At 47.8% G+C, this 19,362-nt stretch overlaps 6 protein-coding genes across 9 annotated transcripts; 2 read left to right on the top strand and 4 right to left on the bottom strand.

The window, feature by feature from the left end:
- Positions 1-39: 39 nt before the first annotated feature.
- On the bottom strand, positions 40-5,534 carry rb (adaptor related protein complex 3 subunit ruby). The gene is made up of 4 exons (XM_064690533.1): positions 4,598-5,534; positions 3,684-4,539; positions 2,404-3,615; positions 40-1,523 (listed from the first exon to the last, which is right to left on the bottom strand). Exons 1-4 carry the CDS (start codon positions 5,237-5,239, stop codon positions 739-741), a joined length of 3,495 nt encoding a protein of 1,164 aa, XP_064546603.1. The 5' UTR covers positions 5,240-5,534; the 3' UTR covers positions 40-738.
- Positions 5,535-6,003: 469 nt separating this feature from the next.
- On the top strand, positions 6,004-7,431 carry LOC135434131 (protein SREK1IP1). Its single transcript, XM_064690544.1, has 2 exons — positions 6,004-6,226; positions 6,309-7,431. Exons 1-2 carry the CDS (start codon positions 6,122-6,124, stop codon positions 7,053-7,055), a joined length of 852 nt encoding a protein of 283 aa, XP_064546614.1. The 5' UTR covers positions 6,004-6,121; the 3' UTR covers positions 7,056-7,431.
- A 529-nt stretch (positions 7,432-7,960) lies between these two features.
- LOC135434130 (putative uncharacterized protein DDB_G0282129) lies at positions 7,961-10,010 on the bottom strand. Its single transcript, XM_064690543.1, has 2 exons — positions 9,851-10,010; positions 7,961-9,791 (listed from the first exon to the last, which is right to left on the bottom strand). The coding sequence occupies exons 1-2, from the start codon at positions 9,898-9,900 to the stop codon at positions 8,237-8,239; spliced, it is 1,605 nt and encodes a 534-aa protein (XP_064546613.1). The 5' UTR covers positions 9,901-10,010; the 3' UTR covers positions 7,961-8,236.
- Positions 10,011-10,329: 319 nt separating this feature from the next.
- On the bottom strand, positions 10,330-14,869 carry LOC135434125 (probable basic-leucine zipper transcription factor N). Of its 4 annotated transcripts, none has more exons than XM_064690536.1 (5): positions 14,381-14,869; positions 14,185-14,323; positions 11,088-13,102; positions 10,758-11,024; positions 10,330-10,686 (listed from the first exon to the last, which is right to left on the bottom strand). In XM_064690536.1, the coding sequence occupies exons 1-4, from the start codon at positions 14,567-14,569 to the stop codon at positions 10,770-10,772; spliced, it is 2,598 nt and encodes an 865-aa protein (XP_064546606.1). In that variant the 5' UTR covers positions 14,570-14,869; the 3' UTR covers positions 10,330-10,686; positions 10,758-10,769. The 4 variants fall into 4 exon arrangements, with proteins under 4 accessions (XP_064546606.1, XP_064546605.1, XP_064546608.1 ...); XM_064690535.1 differs by having other exon boundaries at positions 10,753-11,024; positions 14,381-14,865; XM_064690538.1 differs by lacking the exons at positions 14,185-14,323; positions 14,381-14,869 and adding an exon at positions 13,285-13,413 and having other exon boundaries at positions 10,753-11,024.
- Positions 14,870-15,533: 664 nt separating this feature from the next.
- On the top strand, positions 15,534-18,417 carry mh (maternal haploid). The gene is made up of 3 exons (XM_064690539.1): positions 15,534-15,610; positions 15,677-16,003; positions 16,068-18,417. The coding sequence occupies exons 1-3, from the start codon at positions 15,551-15,553 to the stop codon at positions 17,751-17,753; spliced, it is 2,073 nt and encodes a 690-aa protein (XP_064546609.1). The 5' UTR covers positions 15,534-15,550; the 3' UTR covers positions 17,754-18,417.
- A 142-nt stretch (positions 18,418-18,559) lies between these two features.
- On the bottom strand, positions 18,560-19,298 carry Alg14 (ALG14, UDP-N-acetylglucosaminyltransferase subunit). The gene has a single exon (XM_064690540.1). It carries the CDS (start codon positions 19,253-19,255, stop codon positions 18,662-18,664), a length of 594 nt encoding a protein of 197 aa, XP_064546610.1. The 5' UTR covers positions 19,256-19,298; the 3' UTR covers positions 18,560-18,661.
- Positions 19,299-19,362: the final 64 nt, after the last annotated feature.

Raw genomic sequence — 19,362 nt, 5'->3', positions numbered from 1 at the left:
GTATACATGCATATCAAAATAAAAAAAGACGAAAATTATATATGTATATATAAGATAAAGTAGCTTTCAATTTGTCATCGAGCTAATTAGGCAACAATTTCAGTTAACAATTAGTTTTTGCTGCTAGACATCAGTTAGATATGATTTCTATATATATATATATATGCTTTTATATTTATATAGTTCTGTTAGAGAGTTCGAAAAAGGCCGCATAGAGCACACAAAGGCAACAGAGTTACAACATCAAAAACACACGCATACACACACACACACACACACACGCACGCACACATAGCTGCACATACGTGTATATATATATATATAAATATATATGACTTAATAGTACAAATACAAATATATGCATAGATATAGACACACACATGCAACAAAATTGTCAAGTTTTTCTTTAAGTTTGCTTTGCTTAGCTTTTACTTCATTTAAGCTGTTTGGAATCGCATTTCGTATAATCTAGTATTGACGTATGTGTATATATATATATATATATATATATATATATGTTGTGTTATATGTTATTTTCTATATACGTAATGCTGCGGCTTTGTTCTATGTAGCATTTGTATTGGGCCATGGAAACCATGTTGTGTGCTGCACATAATTTGTTCAGTTAACAATAGTTTCAACTGATTAATCTGGCTGGATTACAATTACAAAGGTTGCCTAATATATATACACACACACACACACATATATATATATATATATATATAGGGTCTGCTCTTAGATGGCAAAGCTCAGCTGGAGCGCATTGCGCAGCTCGTTGAGCACCATGGAGCCGATGACCATCTTCTCGCAGTTGACCAGCAGGGTGAGCGCGTCATCCGTTTGCCATTGCAGCGTGAGCAGCACCAGGCTCTTGGAGCTGAGCGTTTGCCCCGCAAAGCAATGCAGCTGCTCCGCCGGCGAGCTGTATGTGTGCGCCACGTTGAGGCACTCGTATACCTTTTGCTTGAGCGCCAACAGATCGACTTGGTCACGCTGCATGCCGCGCAGCTCGCACTGGTGCTCGTTCATGCCGCGCAGCTTGGCACGCTCCTCCCGGTGACAGCTCTCGCCGATTTGGACCGACCGGACCAGCTCGCCCACCGGCGGCTTTAGCTGGACGCGTGCACTGCCGCCGCTGGAGATTAGCTCGAAGTCGATCGCATGCGTTGTATCGTTAAAGTCCACGCCCAGTATGCCGCTCGCCAGCTGCTGGGGCTGCAGCTGTGCTATCGGGGCAAATTCACTGAGCAGCATGCCCGGCGGCAGCTGCTGCTGGCCCATGCGTATGCTGGTCAGCTCCTGGTCGCTGCGATTCTGAAACTGCAGCTCAATGGAGCACATGGCCGACGAGTAGAGATGCGGTGCTCGTGTGAAGCGATACGAGAGCTGCAAGCCATGTCCGCTGACCTTGTTCAGCAGCTCCTTGTGCTTGAATTCCGTGTGCGAGGGTCCAACCAATTCGATCCGATTGCGCGCCTGCTGCGGCTGCAAAGTAGCCTGGCCAGGCATCATCGGTGTGCCTGCAAATAGTTGATGCATGAGTATAAGTTGTGGCAAGAGCGTAGAACGAAGAGAGCTTTAACTGAGCTTGTATTATTATGTTAAGTTGAGTTTTAAGTAGAGCTTTAAGCGGCCTTTATTGCAATAATTAGAGCCTCGAGCGAGCTTTAGTGTATTACATAGAGCTTTAGGCGGTCTTTGTTGCATTAAATAGAGATTTTAGTGTATTAAATAGAGCTTACATCGAGCTTTATTGCATTAAATACAGCTTTAAGCGAGCTTTAATCAATTAAATAGAGCTTACATCGAGCTTTATGGCATTAAATAGAGCTTTAAGCGAGCTTTGTTGTATTAAATAGAGCTTAAAGCGACCTTTATTGCATTAAATACAGCTTTAAGCGAGCTTTAATCAATTAAATAGAGCTTTAAGCGAGCTTTGATTGTAATTAATAGAGCTTTAAGCGAGCTTTGATTGTATTAAATAGAGCTTAAATCTTAATAAATAAAGATTTAACAGCTGCTGCAAAAAACGCTATCAAATAAATAGGAAGTTTTAAGCGAGCTTTAATATTTTATTTTGCTAAAAAGAATTCACAGATCTCTATTCATTTCTCACTTTTACCCATTATAGAAATTTTATTGCTAGACTTGTTTTAAACTTAAAGCTCAATTTAAAATATATTTCTTTAAAGTTCCGCCCTGCTTTCAATTCCTCTCTCTCTCTCTCTCTCCCTCCCTCTCTCTCTTTCCCTGTCTCTTTTATTTTAATATACATTCTTTTGCATCAAACGCACGAGTTTCTCATTTTTTCAAAATATCTTATTCTCCCAATATCGGTAAATATCGAAACGACAGCTCGGCTTAGATTCGGGGTATCTACCAGATGGAATGTGAGCTTACCTGGCGTTAGGAATCCACCCAGCGAGGGCGTCATCACAGGCCCAATGGGCGGTATATCGTCCAGATCGAGCAGCAGATCCAGACTGCTTTTGGCTGGCGGCTGCGGTTCCGGCTGAGACGACGGCTGCTGCTTCTGCTCAGCCGAATCCTTTGGCTTGTGCTTCTGCTGCTGCTGCTGCTGCTGCTGCTGCTCGCTGTCGCTGCCCGAATCGCTGCTGTCGCCGTCGCTGCCGCTGTAGAGCGAGGACTCGCCGCTGTCCGAGGTGCCCGAATCGGCAACAGCATTGTTGTTGAGATTATGGCCCGTTGCGGAACTGGCGCCGGCGGCAGCATCGGTCGAATTGCCACTGGTCTCATCGATCAGCTTGGGCGCCGCACTGGCAGCCTTTGGTGTCTTGTCTTGTGCCGGTTTGATCTGATCCTCCTGTTCGCTGTCGCTGCCGGATGAGCTGTCGCTGCTGGAGTCGCTGCTGCTGCCGCTGGACTCGGTGTAGGCGGATGACTTCTCCGACTCGGATAGGAAGCCCTTTTCGCGCGCCTCCTTGCCAGCGCCCTTGGCTGAGGAGGACTTGCTGCGGGCGGGACTCTCGCCGGGCAGCTTCTCCTGCATGTAGCCGGCAATGTTGCGCACACTGGCATCGGGTGCGACGACGGGAAATGCGGGCAGTTCTTTGTAGCCGGTCGCTTGCATATTTAGATAGTGCGATAGAGAGCCAAGCTGATAGATATTGCTGTCACGGTATTTGCTTTCCGGCACGGGTGCCGGCTTGGCAGCCAGAAACACCTGACGTGCGTGCTCCGTGAGCACAGTGGTGCCGCCGCTGGCGGGGAAGATGAACTGGCGCAGAAAACGCGCCCGATCGCGGACATCATAGTTGGTATCGTAGCGGGCCAGCGTGAACACGTACTGGCAGAGCAGCGACGTCTGCGCCGGATTGGTCAGATAGAGCTTGACGCCCAGATTGAGCACCTGCAGCTTGACCACATCCTGCTCATCCACAAACGATTTGGCCATCTTCCGCAGCACATCTGGCGCGATAAGCGGCACCTTCTCATTGTATTCGCCAATTAGCCAAATGATTGCCGCACGCGCAGCCGCCACATTGATGTAGTCAATCAGCTTGGCCATCTGGGTGATAATCTCGTAGTGCTCGGCGGCCTTGCTCTGCAGCAGCTTCTTGATGACCACCACGCTCTCGGCGACCACGTGCTCTGTGTGGAAAACAAGAGACCGAATTAAAGATAAGACACACCGGCGACATATCCGTATATATAGTTACCATCATGATTGGAGAGTAGATGCACTAGACCGCTGAGGCAAGTCTCGGTGACCGCCTTGATGCTGGCTGCACAGCGTCCGATGGCCTGAATGGTGGCCGCCACGAACGGACGATCGTTGCTGGAGATGTAGGTCTGGAATTCGCGCAAGATGAGCGAGATGCTCGAGGCGGACGCCAGATTTGTGAGTATGTCCAGCTTGAGTAGCTTGATGTGCGTGGGATCGCTGGTGCGCACAAAGAACGACTTGAGATGCGGCTCAAAGATGACCTTGCGTCGCCCCGACATGGACGCAATGCAATTGAGCACCACGCTCTGCACCTCCTTGTGCGAACGCAACAGCCGTATGAGAGCCTTGGCTATTAGCTGCACCTCATTGCGAGGCGCCACATGATGGTAGAGCTGGGCCACGGCCATCACAACTGAAGCATTGCGTGACTGCAGCAGCGGCTTGGTCTGGCGCAGCAGCAGGCGATGATCCAGGTCGATGTGGTAATTGTTGCTGCTATTCTCATTGTCTTTGTCATTGTTGTTGCTGTTGTTGTTGCTCGACTTGGCCTTGGCCTTGCCCTTGGCCGTGGCTGTGCCTGTCGCTGTGGCCTCGTCCTCGCTGGTGGCATTCGCATCGCTGCTGGAATTTGAGGACTCATCATAGAAGCGCTCATTGGGGGGCGCATCCGCGTCCAGAGCCTCATTCTGGCCCGGCTCCTCGTCCGCATTGGGATCAACGAACTGGGTGCGTGCATAGCGCGTCAACATATTGATGATAATCACCTGGCCCCATTCATCCACATCCACGAGCAGATTGCACAGCTTGCGATAGTTCTTGTGTATTAGATCCACGCGTTCCGGGCAAACCTGACGAATTCGAAATCAATTGTAAATCGCAAATGTGCGTCAGTTGGAGCACTCTTACCTCATCAAAGGCCATGACGGCAGAGCCCACCACGAGCGTGGTGCGATCCGAGAGGAGCTTCTCAATGACCGTGACCAGCTCGTCCTTCTGCTCGGCGTCCAGCGAGTACAGCTTGGGTATGGCATGCGCTGCCGTCTTGCGCACATATGCACTCAGATCGGCGGCGCTGTCCCGGATCGCCAGCATAACAATGGGCACAATCATGCTGACCCGTATGGAAGAGAGGACGCGCAATGCTGAGGCGCGTATTAACTGATTGGGATCCTTCAGTGCGCGCTGGAATGTTGATATGGAGAGCAGTGCCAAATCCTGCTGCTCCTCGGCATAGCGCACCAAATAGACATACACCAGTTTCTTCACCTCAATATTCTTGGACACGACATTCTTGACGACAGCCGGAAACAGATCGCTGGCATCGCGTCCGCGCGCTATCATCCCAATGATGCGCTTCATCGCCTCCAGCTTGAGGCCGTCCTTATTGCTGTCCAGCATCTGCTTGAGGTCGTCATGCTTGCGGCCATCGCTCTGAAAGAATGCGGCACCGCTGGCCGGATCGGCGCCGAACTCCACGTCCAGCCCTATTTGGGGTCGATCGCCATAGGCGGCCACCGAAAACGGATTGCTTGCTGCGTTCTGTTGCATCTTGCGGGGGATCACAATTCAAATTGCAGATTCAATTGTTCTTGTTCTTGTATTCTCTGCTATTTTCTGCAGTGCAGTGCGTGTCTGTGTGTGAGTGTGAGTGTGTGTGTGTGTGTGGGGGGGGGGGGGGGGTGGCGTGCGAAAACGGTGAAAGCGTCGTCTGAAACCTGCTGATACACTGTTACACTTCACTTGGCAACGCACGGCGAATTCGTTTACATCAATTGGCAATAGTTTGTCATATCTGACACTGGACGACACACGACACACTGGCACTGCAAAATCTGTGTTACTACTCGATAACAAGTGTCCACGAGTACGATTACGGTATCGATAACAGTCGATTGTCTGCTTTTTCATTTTCATGTTCCCACTATGAATACATTTAGAAAGCATGGTATCGACTATCGAATAGGGTCAGCGTTTATGACACGGAACAAGCTAAAATTTTCCTTTAATTTATTTTTTTAATTCTTTTAGTTACGAACAACGATACAATTATTTTAATCTGATTAAATAGTTTGTTAATTATTTCATTGTATATACATAGATATTGTTTATTATTGAGCAATCAATTTTCCCAGTTTCGGCAGCAAAGGCTGCCTTGTAATCATGTAATCGTAATCAAACATATGGAACATGTAGAAGTATCGACATAAAATTCACAGATGCATCGAGTAGAAAGCTGCCAGTGGAAACATTTGTTTTGTCTGCTCCGCTTATCGTCAACAAAGTATCGATTATCGATGCAGGCTGAGCAGCAACAACAACAATAGCCGCCGTGTGGTTGTTAAAGCAGACCAGACTAAGCCAGTGCCGCTGTCACGTCAATTAATGGACAACTAATATTAAATAGAACAGAAATTAACTCTGGCTAGTAAGATGAACTTCCCGCTGTCGAATGCCAACAAGGATACGCTGCGAGCGGCCTGCAAGAAGTGCGGCTACGCAGGTCACCTGACTTACCAATGCCGCAATTTTCTCAAGGTAAAGCAAAAGCCGCAAAGCAAAACCAAATACAAAAATAAAATAAAATCTGAGCATAACACGCGTTACGTACGTCACCTAGGTGGATCCCAACAAAGAAATACTGCTCGATGTGGAAAGCACCAGCTCGGACTCGGAACTCGACTACTTGACACCGCTAACAGAGCTGCGGGCCCAGGAGCTCAAAGGCGCCGGCGGCGGTGGGGGCGACATTGTACCAGCTGCAGCGGCAGCAGCAGCAGCAGCAGCAACAACAAAAACAACTGCAAGCAAGCCAGATAAGAAAAGCAGCAACAAATTAAGTAGCAGCAAACGCAGCAGCAGCAGCAGCAAAACAGGCGTCACCTCAGCGACAAAGCACACAAAAACCGAACGGCACAAGAAGCGCAAGAGAAAGAGCAAGAAGCACAAGGAGGTGAAGATAAAGGCCAGCAGCAAGGAGTTGGCCAAAAAGCATAAGAATAAACGCAGCAGCAAGAAATCAAAGCGTCGTCGAGCTGCCAGCACCAGCAGCAGCAGTTCCAGCAGTAGCTCATCCACATCCACATCGGACAGCGACTCGTCGAGCTCTGATTTGTCCAGCAGCGATACAGAATCGGATTCCAGCGACAACGAAGAGTCCAGCACCAGTGAGTCGGATGAGTACGGACGCAAAAAGAAGCGTCAGGGCAAATACAAACGCAAAGCGGAGACGTCAGCGCCGCGCCGCAAAAAGGCAAAGGCCAAACGCAAGCGACATCGTGTCGGCGGCGGCGGCGCCAGCGGCGCCGGCAATGGACCAGGCGCCAGCAATTACCTCAGCAGCCTCAGCGATAGCAGCACCAACTAGCAACGACTACCCAAAGCACTTTATGGCATTTAGTTTGTTTAACATATTAGTTAAAAGGAAAACAAAAGAGAGGACGAGTTGAAAATAGAGCAACCTAGGCTAGTTATATACGATATATAAATACATATATTACATCTAAAGCCAATGTGAGCACACCTGGCGGGCAGTCCAGCTAAACTGCGCTTCCTCAATTGACAGCAGACTGTTCCCACACACACACAAGCACACACACACACACCCTCACAGACACACACACATTTAGACTTGTCTTAGTGTTAAGTTAACGATCCTCCTAAAAATGTTTCCATTATTTGCAAATACAACAAATTAGAATGTACAAATTTGTTTAATACATAAATCTACATCTACATATGTATGTATGTTGTTCTGTTAATCTGGATGGGCTACTTTTGCGCAAATAACCAATCGTTCCTATAGCAGCTACATATATGATATAGTGAACAGGAGAAAAGTTTCATTGAGATAGCTTTAAGAGCACAAAACCAATGGACGCCCATGAATTGAACGACTCAGCCTGCAAAAAGGCCACTTTCTTGAAGATTTTATTGTCTTTTTAATTTTGTTTCAGAAATCAAACCAAGTCCACAACTCTTATATTAAAATATGAACGTCATGTAACTTTTGAGTAGAGTGGACAGTTATTAATCAAACATTAAACGGTATATGCACTAGCTGGCAAGCAAAACATAGCAGCTCTGACGTCACGCGCTTGCCATGTGAAGAATGGACAGTTATAAATTGAAGATTTAACTGTATATGCGCCAGCTGGCAAGCAAGACTTAGCAGCTGTGACGTCACGCGCTTGCCATGTGCGACCAATTGCTTGGCGCTACCTTTTCGAGCAAATCATAAAGCATGAGTGGAGTTAATCTGTTTGGTTTCCATTTTTTTTTGATGAACTGCATCAAAATTTATTTGCATGATGGAATGCGTTGGTCCAAAATGTGTTTTTTTTATACATATGCGTCGATTACTAACTATGACAATTTAGTATCCAACTTATGACGTAGATAACACTTAACTAAACGTGCACACACACACTCACACACACACATATATATATATATATATATATGTACATATATATATATAACAGACGATAAATAGATACAAATATAATACACGAATAGTCACTGATCAAATTAACAATGCCTAATCTTTTAGAGCGGCGAGGATGCAGTTGTCGGAGCAGTCGATATATTAGCTGGTATAATGGTGCCGCTGGTCGTATAATTGAGCAGAGCGGTCTGCAGCGCGGAGAGGCGGCGCTCCAGTCCAGAAATCTTGGTCAAATACTGTTCACAATTGCCGCAATTGCCGGCAGCGTATGGAGGATTGGCGCCAATGTTGGCCACGGCTGTGGCGGCAGTGTTGCCCTGGTTGGACATGGCCGTGAGGAGCGCTGCATTCTGCAGCTTCAGTTCATTGTTTTGGGCGAGCAGCTCCTCGCAGAGGGCACAAGTGGAGGCGCGCAGATCGGCGAGTGCCTGCTCCTTGGCTTTGAGGCTCTTCATAAGCGAACGATTCTCCTTTTTAAAGTCGAGCAGCTTCTGCTCGAGCTCAAGGAGCTCATCCTCGTTATCGGTGATGCCGCGCGTTGTGTCCAGGCTGTCGCTGAACTGTTGTATGCTGTTGTTGTTCGCCAATCGGCTCATCGCCTGCAATATGGTGTCCATTTTCTTGGACTCATTGTGGTCGGCCGCGACAGAGACAGAGTTAGAGTCGCCGCCGTCATTGAACGGGACATTGCTGCTGCTGGCCAGACGGCACATTGCCTGCAATATGGTGTCCATCTTCTTGTCCATGGCATGCCCAGTGGCACGCTGCTCATCGAGATAGACCTCCAGCTTGCTGGTGGGCGACGCGGTCAATACATTCGGCGGTGCTATGGCCAGCGATACGGCACTGCTGCTGACTGCCAGCGGCATTAACGAATTGTTGGCTGGACGCGCGCGATGTGTGGTAATGATGTCCTCGTTGGACTGCGTGGACTCGCTTTCGCTGTCGTAACTGGTTGGCACTGTGGTCGGCTCAGCTGATGATGTAGCCGAGATTTGATGACGCGGCAACGGCTGTGGCAGTGTGGTCGATATTGGCGGCGGCGTGCTAGCGTTCGCCTTGCTGGCCTGCGCCTCGTTGCGCATCTCCTCGATGGGCAGACCCAGCTTGATCAGCGCATCGGTAAACTCCTCCTCATCCTTGGACAGCTCAAAGCGCAGACTCCAGAAGCGCTGCTCATCATCGTAGAACTGCATATACGATTCACGCAATATCACATTCGATGGACCGGCACGGGGCGACGATGATTGTGTCGATTTGGTCAGCAGCAGGGTGCTCAGCAGCTGGGTGCGGCTCTTGTAGACAACCAGCTTGGCGGCGCCAGCGCCATTGCGTGACAGCGCCACGCCCACACGTCCCACATTATCACTGCCATTGTAGCCCTGCGCCACCTTGGCCACAACAGTATTCCAGCTCTCGACGGTCATCAGTCCGTGCTTGTTGCGCGGCACTGAGGAATGTATTTTTGATTTGTGCTTTTGTTGTTGCTGCTGTTGCTGTTGCTGCTGCTGTTGCTGCTGCTGTTGCTGTTGTTGTTGTTGTTGCTGCTGCTGCTTGTTGGTTGACTGCGGTTGATAGCGCAAATTGCTGGTTTCGTTTTGCAGCGGCTTGTCATCGTCCTCGAAAATCTGGCGCAGATTACGGGGGCCCTCAGTGCTGCAATTGGCCAGAATTAAGCCGTTTTTATTTGGCTTATATTGTGCGGCTGTACTCACCTGTGCAGCTTCTCAAAAAAGTCCTGATAGTTGTCGCGCCCAAATTCCATTTTAATTTTGCTCCCTCTCAGCTCTGCTCTATATCGAATAGGTTTACTATTTGAAAATGTTTTGCTTCGTTTCACTGCCCAAAAGTCGGCCTGATCTGGCAGCGCCTGCTATGTCAAGCACAGCTGTTTGCAGGGCACACTGTTTTTAGTATATTCTGCATGGGGTATTTTTTGGTTGCAAATATTTGAATTTTTCAGTGCTTGAAAACGCGCAAGGACAACAAAATACACGTAAATGCTGGTAAATTGCGTACCGTTAGTTTGCAAAAGTTGAATATTAGTGAAAATGCAAGGCTTGAACTAAAATTATTAAAAAGTAATTAAAGCCATTCTGGTTATAGTCATAAAAAGAGATTGACAAAAACTGTTGACGGAATTATGTATATATAAATACAAAAATTAAGTGCAATTTTGAAAATACAACCGCCATTAAAATATTGAATTTGCGTTAATTTATTTTATAACATTTATATATTTAATAGTTTGTTTTAAATATAGTTCTACTTGAGCTTAAAATTATGCCGTCACAACACGAAACTGTCCAAGATTATTTGTTTAGGGCTTAGAATTAATTATTAAGATTTGAATGGCTTGAACAATAAATGCAACATAGATGCAAAAAAAAAAAAAAAAAACTAAATATATACGTTTCTATCACTAAATGAGTAACAATTAACAATTATCCTAGAAAGCTTTACAATATATAACTTAAAGATCGAACGATAAAATGTTGAAAGCGGACACTTCACTTCACATAAAAACTGTTGGGGTCTCGCATTGACTCGTCTGTAAATAGAGAATATGAGAGAATGCAAAATCTAAATTTGTTTGTATTTGTACTGAGAAACTAACTCAACTCATGCGGCAATCTAATCCTTCTGGTTTTGACCGACCCGTTTCTGATTCGGCGCCGGCAGCGGCGGAAAATTTGCCGTATATAGCTTCGAATCGTCACACACTGGCGCCGTCACCTGACCCGACTGTGACGAAGATGATGACGCCGATGACAACGGCAGCGACGGCAGCGGCAGCGACGGCAGCGGCAGCGGAGGCGGCGGCGGCGGTGGTGGTGGGGGCGGCGTCAGCTTCATTGTTTGTGCTGCAGCTAATTCCGGCTCTTGATACTAGGAAGTAATCAAAACAGTAGATTCAATGTGTGCTTCAGTGGCCCAAGGAGCTCAACGTACCTGCGGCATGGCGACTGTCTGCCAGTTGTCAATGTGTCCATTCGCTTGAAACGTGTCCGACGGCGACGGCGGCGGTGGCGGTGGCGGCGGCGGCGGCAGCGGAGGTGGCGCCGTAAGACCCGCCGGCGGATAGAGACTGCGCCTATAACGTCTGCCCATGGGCATCTCAAAGAAACGTTCGCCGTGTATAGCATACATTTGGGCTGCGTCCAGATCCTCCTGTGACATGTTCACCGTGACCAGCTCCAGGTTGCCCATGTTGCTGCTGCTGTTGGGGCTATTGCTGGCGTGCGGGTGTATGTTGCCGCTGTGATAGCGCCCGTTGCAGCAGCAATGCTTGCAATATTTGCGCGCCGCATTGTTGCTGTTGTTGTTGCTGTTGCTGTTGTTGTTGCTGTTGGTGTAACTGTTGGCCTTGTAGAAGCGACCGGGATAGAAATGTGGGCGTGGCTTGGGCGGCCTGTACTGCTGCCACTGCCAGGGCTGCTGCTGCTGCTGCTGCGGCTTCTGCTGTGCTTGATTTTGATTTATGTAGCTGTAGCGCACGTGCGTCTGCTGCGGCGGCAACTGTTGCTGCTGTGCATGTTGCTGCTGCACCACCTGATACTGCATTGTGCGCGTACTGCCCCGTGCATTATAATTAACATAGCTTCTGTTGATGTAGCGCGGATTATTGCTGTTGCGCATGTAAATATTGCCATTGCTGCTTGCGGCTGCTGTTGTTCCAGTTGCCATCGCACCCGCACCCGCCCCCGCCCCCGCCGCCGACGCTGCCGCTGCCGCCGCTGCTGCTGCTGCCATTTGCGGGGCATACTCCGATGATGGCACCGACACGGGCACATAGAAGCCGCACAGACGCGACGCGGCCATCACAGCTCGACTGCGCTGATCCCAGCTAGTTTCAGGCAATTGCTGCTGCTGCTGCTGCTGCTGCTGCTGCTGGTGGTGCTGCTGCTGGTGGTGGAGCTGCAGCTGCGGCTCCATGACGCTCCAGATGCTGCCGTTTTGATTGTTGCCCCAGTTGGACCAGTGGTCATTGCTGTTGATGTTCTCCCAATGGTTGTTGCGCTTCCAAATGCATTTGATGCTCTCCACAATGCTGTTCGGATTCGTATCGATGTGGGCGGCTGCGACGCCAACACCAGCCCCCGCACCAGCCCCGCCGGGATCGTATGCATCGCATTGCTGGCGCTGATGCTGCCAGGGCAGCCACATGTCCACAGCGGATGGACGCAAGCAATGGCCATTGTCGAGCTGCTGCGACTGTTGCGACTGTTGCGACTGTTGCTCCGACTGCTCGCGATCATTCTTGGACCGGGCCTCATAGCCAATGGGCTTCAAGCAGCTGTCCGGCATGGCAACAGCGAGATTGGGCAGACTGCCAACGGCGACCGGCTCGTCATTGTTGAGGTAACTTATCTGATAGGGATTCGGCCAGAATTCATAGGATGGTATATTGCCGCCGGTGCTGGGGCTGCCCGTTATCAACGGCCCGAACGCGGTATTCTGGAGCATGGTCAGCGTGAGGCTGGCCAGCTCCTGGTAAGGTGTATTGATGGCAAAACGTGTCAGCAGCTCGTTAACTGATAGATCCATCTGCTCCTCGCCGGCTGACTCCAAATGCCTAACATTTGGCATGGGCTCGGGGGATGCGTGCTCATCTGTGTGCTCCCGTGCGCTGCTGCTGCTGCTGTTCGAACTGCTAGCTGACATGGCTGATTCCGGCGGAGGTGGTGGAGGTGGCGGCGGCGGGGGAGGTGGCGGAGGTGGTGGAGTTGGGGGAGGTGGCGTCTCCATATCGACTGCTGGGTCAATGCTGCAGGCGCTGGCATACGAAACGGTCGGTGAGATTTGTGGAGTGCTCGTCGATTTCAGACGCTGTCCCTGTCGCTCGCTGAGACGGTCCAGATCCATGAAGTTGCCCAGAGTCAGCGGCACATTGCGATGATAATAGCACTCGAGATCACGATCAATTGCCGGCACTGAGCAGGATCCAAAATGCATGCGGCGATTATCTAAATATAAAATTAAGACGAATTAATAATGTGCATTTGTAATTCGAGTTGAATGTATTTGCACAAAATTCAAAGCTCACTCAATAAAAAGCAACAACAACAACAACAACAACAACAAAAATGAAGGGGAGCTTCAGCAAATGTCTTCTTATCAGCAGCCAAAAGTTTATTCAATACTCAACTGAATTCAAGCTAGATAACAATAATAAACTAAATTGTAAAATAACATCTTGAAACAATTGTTTTTTGATAGCTCTTCGTTGTGTTTGTTTTGTGTAGCTTGATATTTTTGGAGGTTATGCTGTTTTTCACGAAGCACGTGTTGTTTATTGTTTTTTTTTTTTTTGTTTTTTTGGTGTATTTTTAACGAATTTTGTTGTGCACTTTTTTCGGTATTTTTTGTATTTTTTTATTTTGTATTTTAATTTAAATCGTTTCGATTAGTTATCAGTTTTGGTTTTGTTTATTTAGTTTTTGGCAATTTCTTTGTTTGTGGGCGGCAAGCACATAATACTGTAGTTGGCTAAAATGGCATTTGGATGGGAGTCGACGCCGGACGACGTCAAGACCGGCACAAAGCAGACACGCTCACTGTTTCCAGCTAATGCCAACAGCTGCGACATTGCGCTTCTGGTTTGGCATATCTTTTTCGCGTCGGGTCGCCTGGACGTTATACGCAAGAGAGTCGATGCACGAGCAGGGAGAGACACACACACACACACACAGAGAGAGAGAGAGAGAGAGAGCGAGAGAGAGAGAGAGAGAGCACGAGAGAGGGTAAGGGTAATGGTAATGGTAATGGAAATCAGCTGACTTAAGCTTGAGATCGTTACGATTCGGTTTGAGCTTATTTAACGGACTGAGAGAGATGCGTTGCATAATATACGCAATTTGTTGTCTCGGTAGACGTTCGGTTTTCGTGGAGGTATGCAAAAAGAATGATTGGCTTGCGTGAAAAGGCCTTAAGCCGGGCAGTTTGTTTATGCGCTGCACATTTGTTTAAAAACTCGGTTGGTATTTGTTTATGCGGCGGCGGCATATGACGCCTATGCCAGACGCCGACGTCAGCCGCAGTTACTCACCACATGCTGTTCCCGTCCCGTCTTGCTGCTGCTGCTGCTGTTGCTGCTGTTGCTGCTGCGGCTTGGACTTGCAGCCACCCTTCGCAATGGCCTTGATTGGCAGCTGTGTTGACATGGACTTCTTGGCTGCTATCGGTATCTAAAATGTGGCTCAAGCTCATATGGTTTGCCCGGCAAACTGACCCGCATCAATTACCTTTTTATTTGTTGATGTTAGCTCCAGTTCGTCAACTTCTTCAGCTTCAGCTTCAGCTTCACTCTCAACGTCAACGTCAACGTCGACGCCAGTTTCGCTGTCCGTGTCGGTATGATAATAGATTTGCCCAATACGATTAAATAATTGCACCTTCTTTCTTTTACGCTGTCGCTTGGTCAAATATTTCATTTTTCTGTCACTTCGCCACAATTCGCACTCTCAATTGTATTCAAATATTTTGGCCGCTGACAACGACAATATCAGTGTGGCCGACCGCACTCAAAAATGATCCAATTCCACATAGTTGCAGAAGAAAAAATACCATAAAGTATATTTTTGATATACTGCGCTGGAGAGTTAGCGAGCACACGTTAAAGCTTTAAGCTTCAACTGTTAAGGTTGCCAGATCAGGTCAGCCAGAACAAATTCAATTGAAACATATTATTTACATGCATACAAATTACAAATAAAATTAGCGCTTCTAAATGTATACAAATTTGCATTATGAATGAAGCGGATCAGCTAACCACAGCTCAAAGCCAGCTTAGTTGTTTATTGCAAGACTTGTACAAGTAGATTGCCATGAATATAGATTCATGCTTAACAACTGCAGTTAGTTAATCAACTGCGCACTAAAAGTGTCGTTATAAAATTTTAATAAATATTAATTTTTAATTTTCAACCAGTCTGGCCTAAAACATATCGATATATTTTTTTTGTTCTACCTGGTAGCAACGCAATTGTTTAATTGCGCAGTGCTGCCAGACAAACCGTAGACAACAGCTGGGTTCTGGCCGCGAATTTGTGAAGAATTTTAAAGAACTTGCGGCATTTGTGTTCGGACGCGTTAACTGAATTTAGATTGCATGCAAAATGTCTGATGATCCGGACTTTTTATTTGCACTGAAGCTGCAGCAGCAGCTCGATGGCGATATGTCTGACAGCGAGCCCAGCTTAGCGCCCGTAAGTAACAACGCAATTCGCTTTGCCACACTGGCCAGAAAAACGAAAAAATGTTGTATTTTTGAATAGACAAAGATGACAGAAAACTCTGGTCAAGGCGATTCTGACTTTCAGCTGGCGCTGAAGCTGCAAGCCGAAATGAATGCCGCGGATGCAGACGTCAGCGGCGACGAGAGCGTTGGCAATGTCAGCATCATTGCCCTCGACATGAGCAAAACCGGCAAAAACAATAATAAGAAACATTCAAACAAGAAGCCACCACCACGCGTAAGTATAAAGTCTATCCATATCATATTACACAGCTGCTCATCTAACTTACCTAACGCTGCGCAGCGCGAGCCGAATAAGGAGCTTATGAAGGCGCCCAGCCCGCCGCGAGCTGCTCACGATAACTATCTGGATCAGACGCAGAATCTGGTGCATCCGGGATGGGAACTAGTTGATCCAACACCCGATATATTCGCCATGTTTGTGCGCTTCGATCAGAAGTTTTTCCAGAAACGTCTGGGCGCCGTCGTCGTTGAGTGGAGCAAGCGCATGTATTCCTGTGCGGGCATTTGCTATCAGCGCGGCAATCGTTTCGTCAAGGAGGTGATCATACGACTCAGTGAGCCGCTGCTAAAGCTGCGTCCACGCAAGGATTTGGTTGAGACCCTGCTGGTAAGTGCCTATGCACACGCATATGTCCTGGTCTATTCATCCATTGCTTGGCTTTGCCCTGCAGCACGAGATGATTCATGCCTATTGCTTTGTGCTAAACATACGCGAGGGCAATGGCGGACATGGGCCGAACTTTAAGCGGATTATGGGCATCATCAACAAAGTGGCTGGCACTAATATAACCGTCTATCATACCTTTCACGATGAGGTGGACGCCTATAAGACGCATATCTGGCGCTGCAATGGCATCTGCCAGTATCACAATCCCTTTCAGGGCTGGGTGAAGCGCACATCGAACCGTGCGCCCGGGCCCAGCGATCAGTGGTGGGGCAAGCATCAGCGCGAGTGTGGCGGCACCTTTGAAAAGAGAAGCGAGCCAGCCAAATCGGCCGCCAAAAAGCCCTCAAAGCCAACGTCCAAGTACACGACCAGGATAAAAAACGAAATCACAGCCGGCGATGATATACGCAAATATTTTGGTAAACCAAGGACCTCGGTTAACCTGCTGCCACAGGTGCAGCCAGCTCTGGGCTTGCCTGGAGCATTTCCGCCCTCCTCTTATCCAGGCGTATCGAGCAAGCCATTTGAAGTCCTGCAGCCGAGCGCTAGCAAGAAGAGGCGCGGCAATATAGTCGGCTTCAAGGATCTCATCGAAGATAGCAGTGAAGAGGAGGGCAAGCGCGTTAACAAAAATAACTCGCTCAACAGCAGTATGGATGGTCAGGGCTACAGCCTGACAAATGGCAATCGCAGTGTCAATTCCGGCCAGGTGCCAAATAATGTTAATCGCAACCATTTGCGCGAGGTGTGGTCCAAGCGATTTGCCAGCGAAACCGCTAAAGCTGTGCCAAAGCCAGTGCCACACAAGCAGGAGAATCCAAAGAAACGTCGTCGCGTTTCCGAAGATCTTGTCAGCTGGGAGTCCTACGATGAGGACGTCATGGTGCGCGACGTTGTCGCGCCCGTCATTAACATTTCAGACAGCGAGGATGACCTGTCGGAGCAGCCGGCACGCCAACCTGTAGCTGCAGCAAACAAGACGCTGCCGCTGCCGCAACCGCAACCGCAACTGAGCAGCCATGAGCGCACCATCAACATCAAGCGCGAGGTCATGGAGGAGGAATCGCTTTATAGCGACGATGATATTGTCATGATCGATGATGAATACGACGATGGGGCAGATGATGCTGGCGATGAACTAAATGCGGCCGCCGAGCTAGCCGATCAGTCCATCATTGATGATTTATTCGGCGAGGATACGCTGCTGCAGGAGTTCCAGCTCGAGAACGATGTGGTGCCATGTAGTTCGCGCTATCAGTACGATGAGGGCAACGATATAACCACTTGTCCCATATGCTTTGAGAAAATGAAACGCTCCGAATTTGCCAATCATCTGGAAGGCTGCAGCATTACCATCAAAGTGCCGCCGCCAACTTTGAACAAGAATTCCCATTTACCTGGCAACAGCAACAGCATCAATAAGCCCAAAGCTACGGCAGCCAAACGCAAGCCACGGACAACACAGCATCAAATACTGAAGAGCTCCGGCTATACAGACGCTGAAATCGCTGCACTAGATCTCAGCTCATCCAGTGATTCGGCCAAGGCCAGTGAGAATGAAATGACACCACGTCAGATACGCCAGCGTAATCTCTATAAGCAGACCAGCGAGTGTCCCAAATGCGGTCAGGAGTTGCTCGGCCATCAAATTGAGGCACATCGAAAGATCTGCAAGCGCAAGTCGCGCTAGGATCATTTCTATACATATATTATACTTGAAACATGCCCCATTATGACAAAATTGCCATGAATGTTATTATTATTTCTAGTTCTAGTTAGTTAGTTGTTTCTGAAGTTCTCGGTTCCGACTGCGGCGGCCCATACAAATATTTTTGTTTTCCTAATTTAAATATTATTATTATATTTTTGTTACTATGAAACTAGTTATAACAGAATTTTTAGTTTATTATACAATATGTCTCGAATATTCATTCATCTGTAACGTGTATGAATACTATTAAGTCGATCCGATTCGCTTTTGCTGTTGTCTGTTCGTTAAATGTATGTCATATCTTGAAAAGCATATATATATGTGTATCACATTTTCATGGATGATGATCAATTTGAGCCTAACTCAAATTTGATTTTAATTATGAACTAAACCATTTTATTCTTATATAAAATAGTTTGCTTCAAATAAAACCTTTTCCCGAAGACTCAGCCATTAGGCATAAATAACTTGTGCCCCAAAAATTGGATTTATCTAACCATGTTTGGTAGCTGCAAATTTTTGGGTAATAACAAAATGTAGCCCGCATATTCTATATGAAAATATCTAAAGCTTGTAATATTTTCGCTAGAACGGGCAATTATAAACTGTAAATTGAATGTTTTATTAAAGTGTTGAAAATGTATTCCGATTGGTTTCCTTTTTTTTTCCTAATTTTTTATAGTCCATCGTGCAACACAATACACAATTGTGTGCGAAAAAAGCGTGAAATACTAAAAGATGGCGAAGAGTCTACATCCGGCTTTATATATTCCAAGAGAGATCTGTTTCGACTTAGTTATTGGGTTTATACTTTAATGGAACGAACTCTATGGAATATCAGTTTACAAGGCATATGTACAGGTATTTTGGTAATATTGCTTTCGAGCTTATAAGAGTCTGCCAAAGTAGAGCAGATTGGGCTTGTGGGAATAGCGTGTCGCCAGCGCTGGCCAATGGACGACAAACATGTCCACCAGTGGCAACAGGAGGCGGCCGCTCAGCGAGAGCGTTTCGACCCGACAATAGCTCTCCACAAACACGATCTTGCTGTGGGCGGGCAGACGGCCGAGCAGGCGCCACATGTAGGCCGCATAGCAGTAGGGCACACAGGTGCCCGGGCCATTGCACAGCACCAGCTGTGGCCGATCGCGCCAAATGAGCCAGCAGCTCCAGAGCAATGCCCACAGCGTTGTGAATGCGCTGCTCAGCCAGCTCTGGCCCACGCTCCGGCTGCGCGGCACACTGATAAAGTCGCTGTCCTTTGTCGCGGGCAGGGCGGCGAGCATTTGGCGCTTGGAGGTGTCGTCGCTGTTCGCCACAATGTAACGTACCGGCATGTTCTGCATCTGCGACTGGGGATTGCTCGGCTGCAGCAGGGCCTGATTGATTTTACACATTTCGGCGGTGTGTCCGCCCGAGCCGAGTATAACATAGATGGGATGTGCACTCGTCTCAGCAGAAGCTTTGCTTGTCCAGCACATGTTTGGTGCCGAAAATTAATTTAAAAAAAAAATAATAAGTAAGAAAGTTTCTGTATTTACGTTTGTTTACCTATTGTAAGCAATTTTTGGTCACACTGCACACTTAA

The sequence above is a fragment of the Drosophila montana genome, unplaced genomic scaffold (assembly GCF_035044405.1).
Source record: "Drosophila montana isolate Dmon_TW-CO22-7 unplaced genomic scaffold, ASM3504440v1 contig_3274_1, whole genome shotgun sequence".
Lineage (NCBI taxonomy): Eukaryota > Metazoa > Arthropoda > Insecta > Diptera > Drosophilidae > Drosophila > Drosophila montana.
This window is presented reverse-complemented; position numbering and strand designations above follow the sequence as displayed.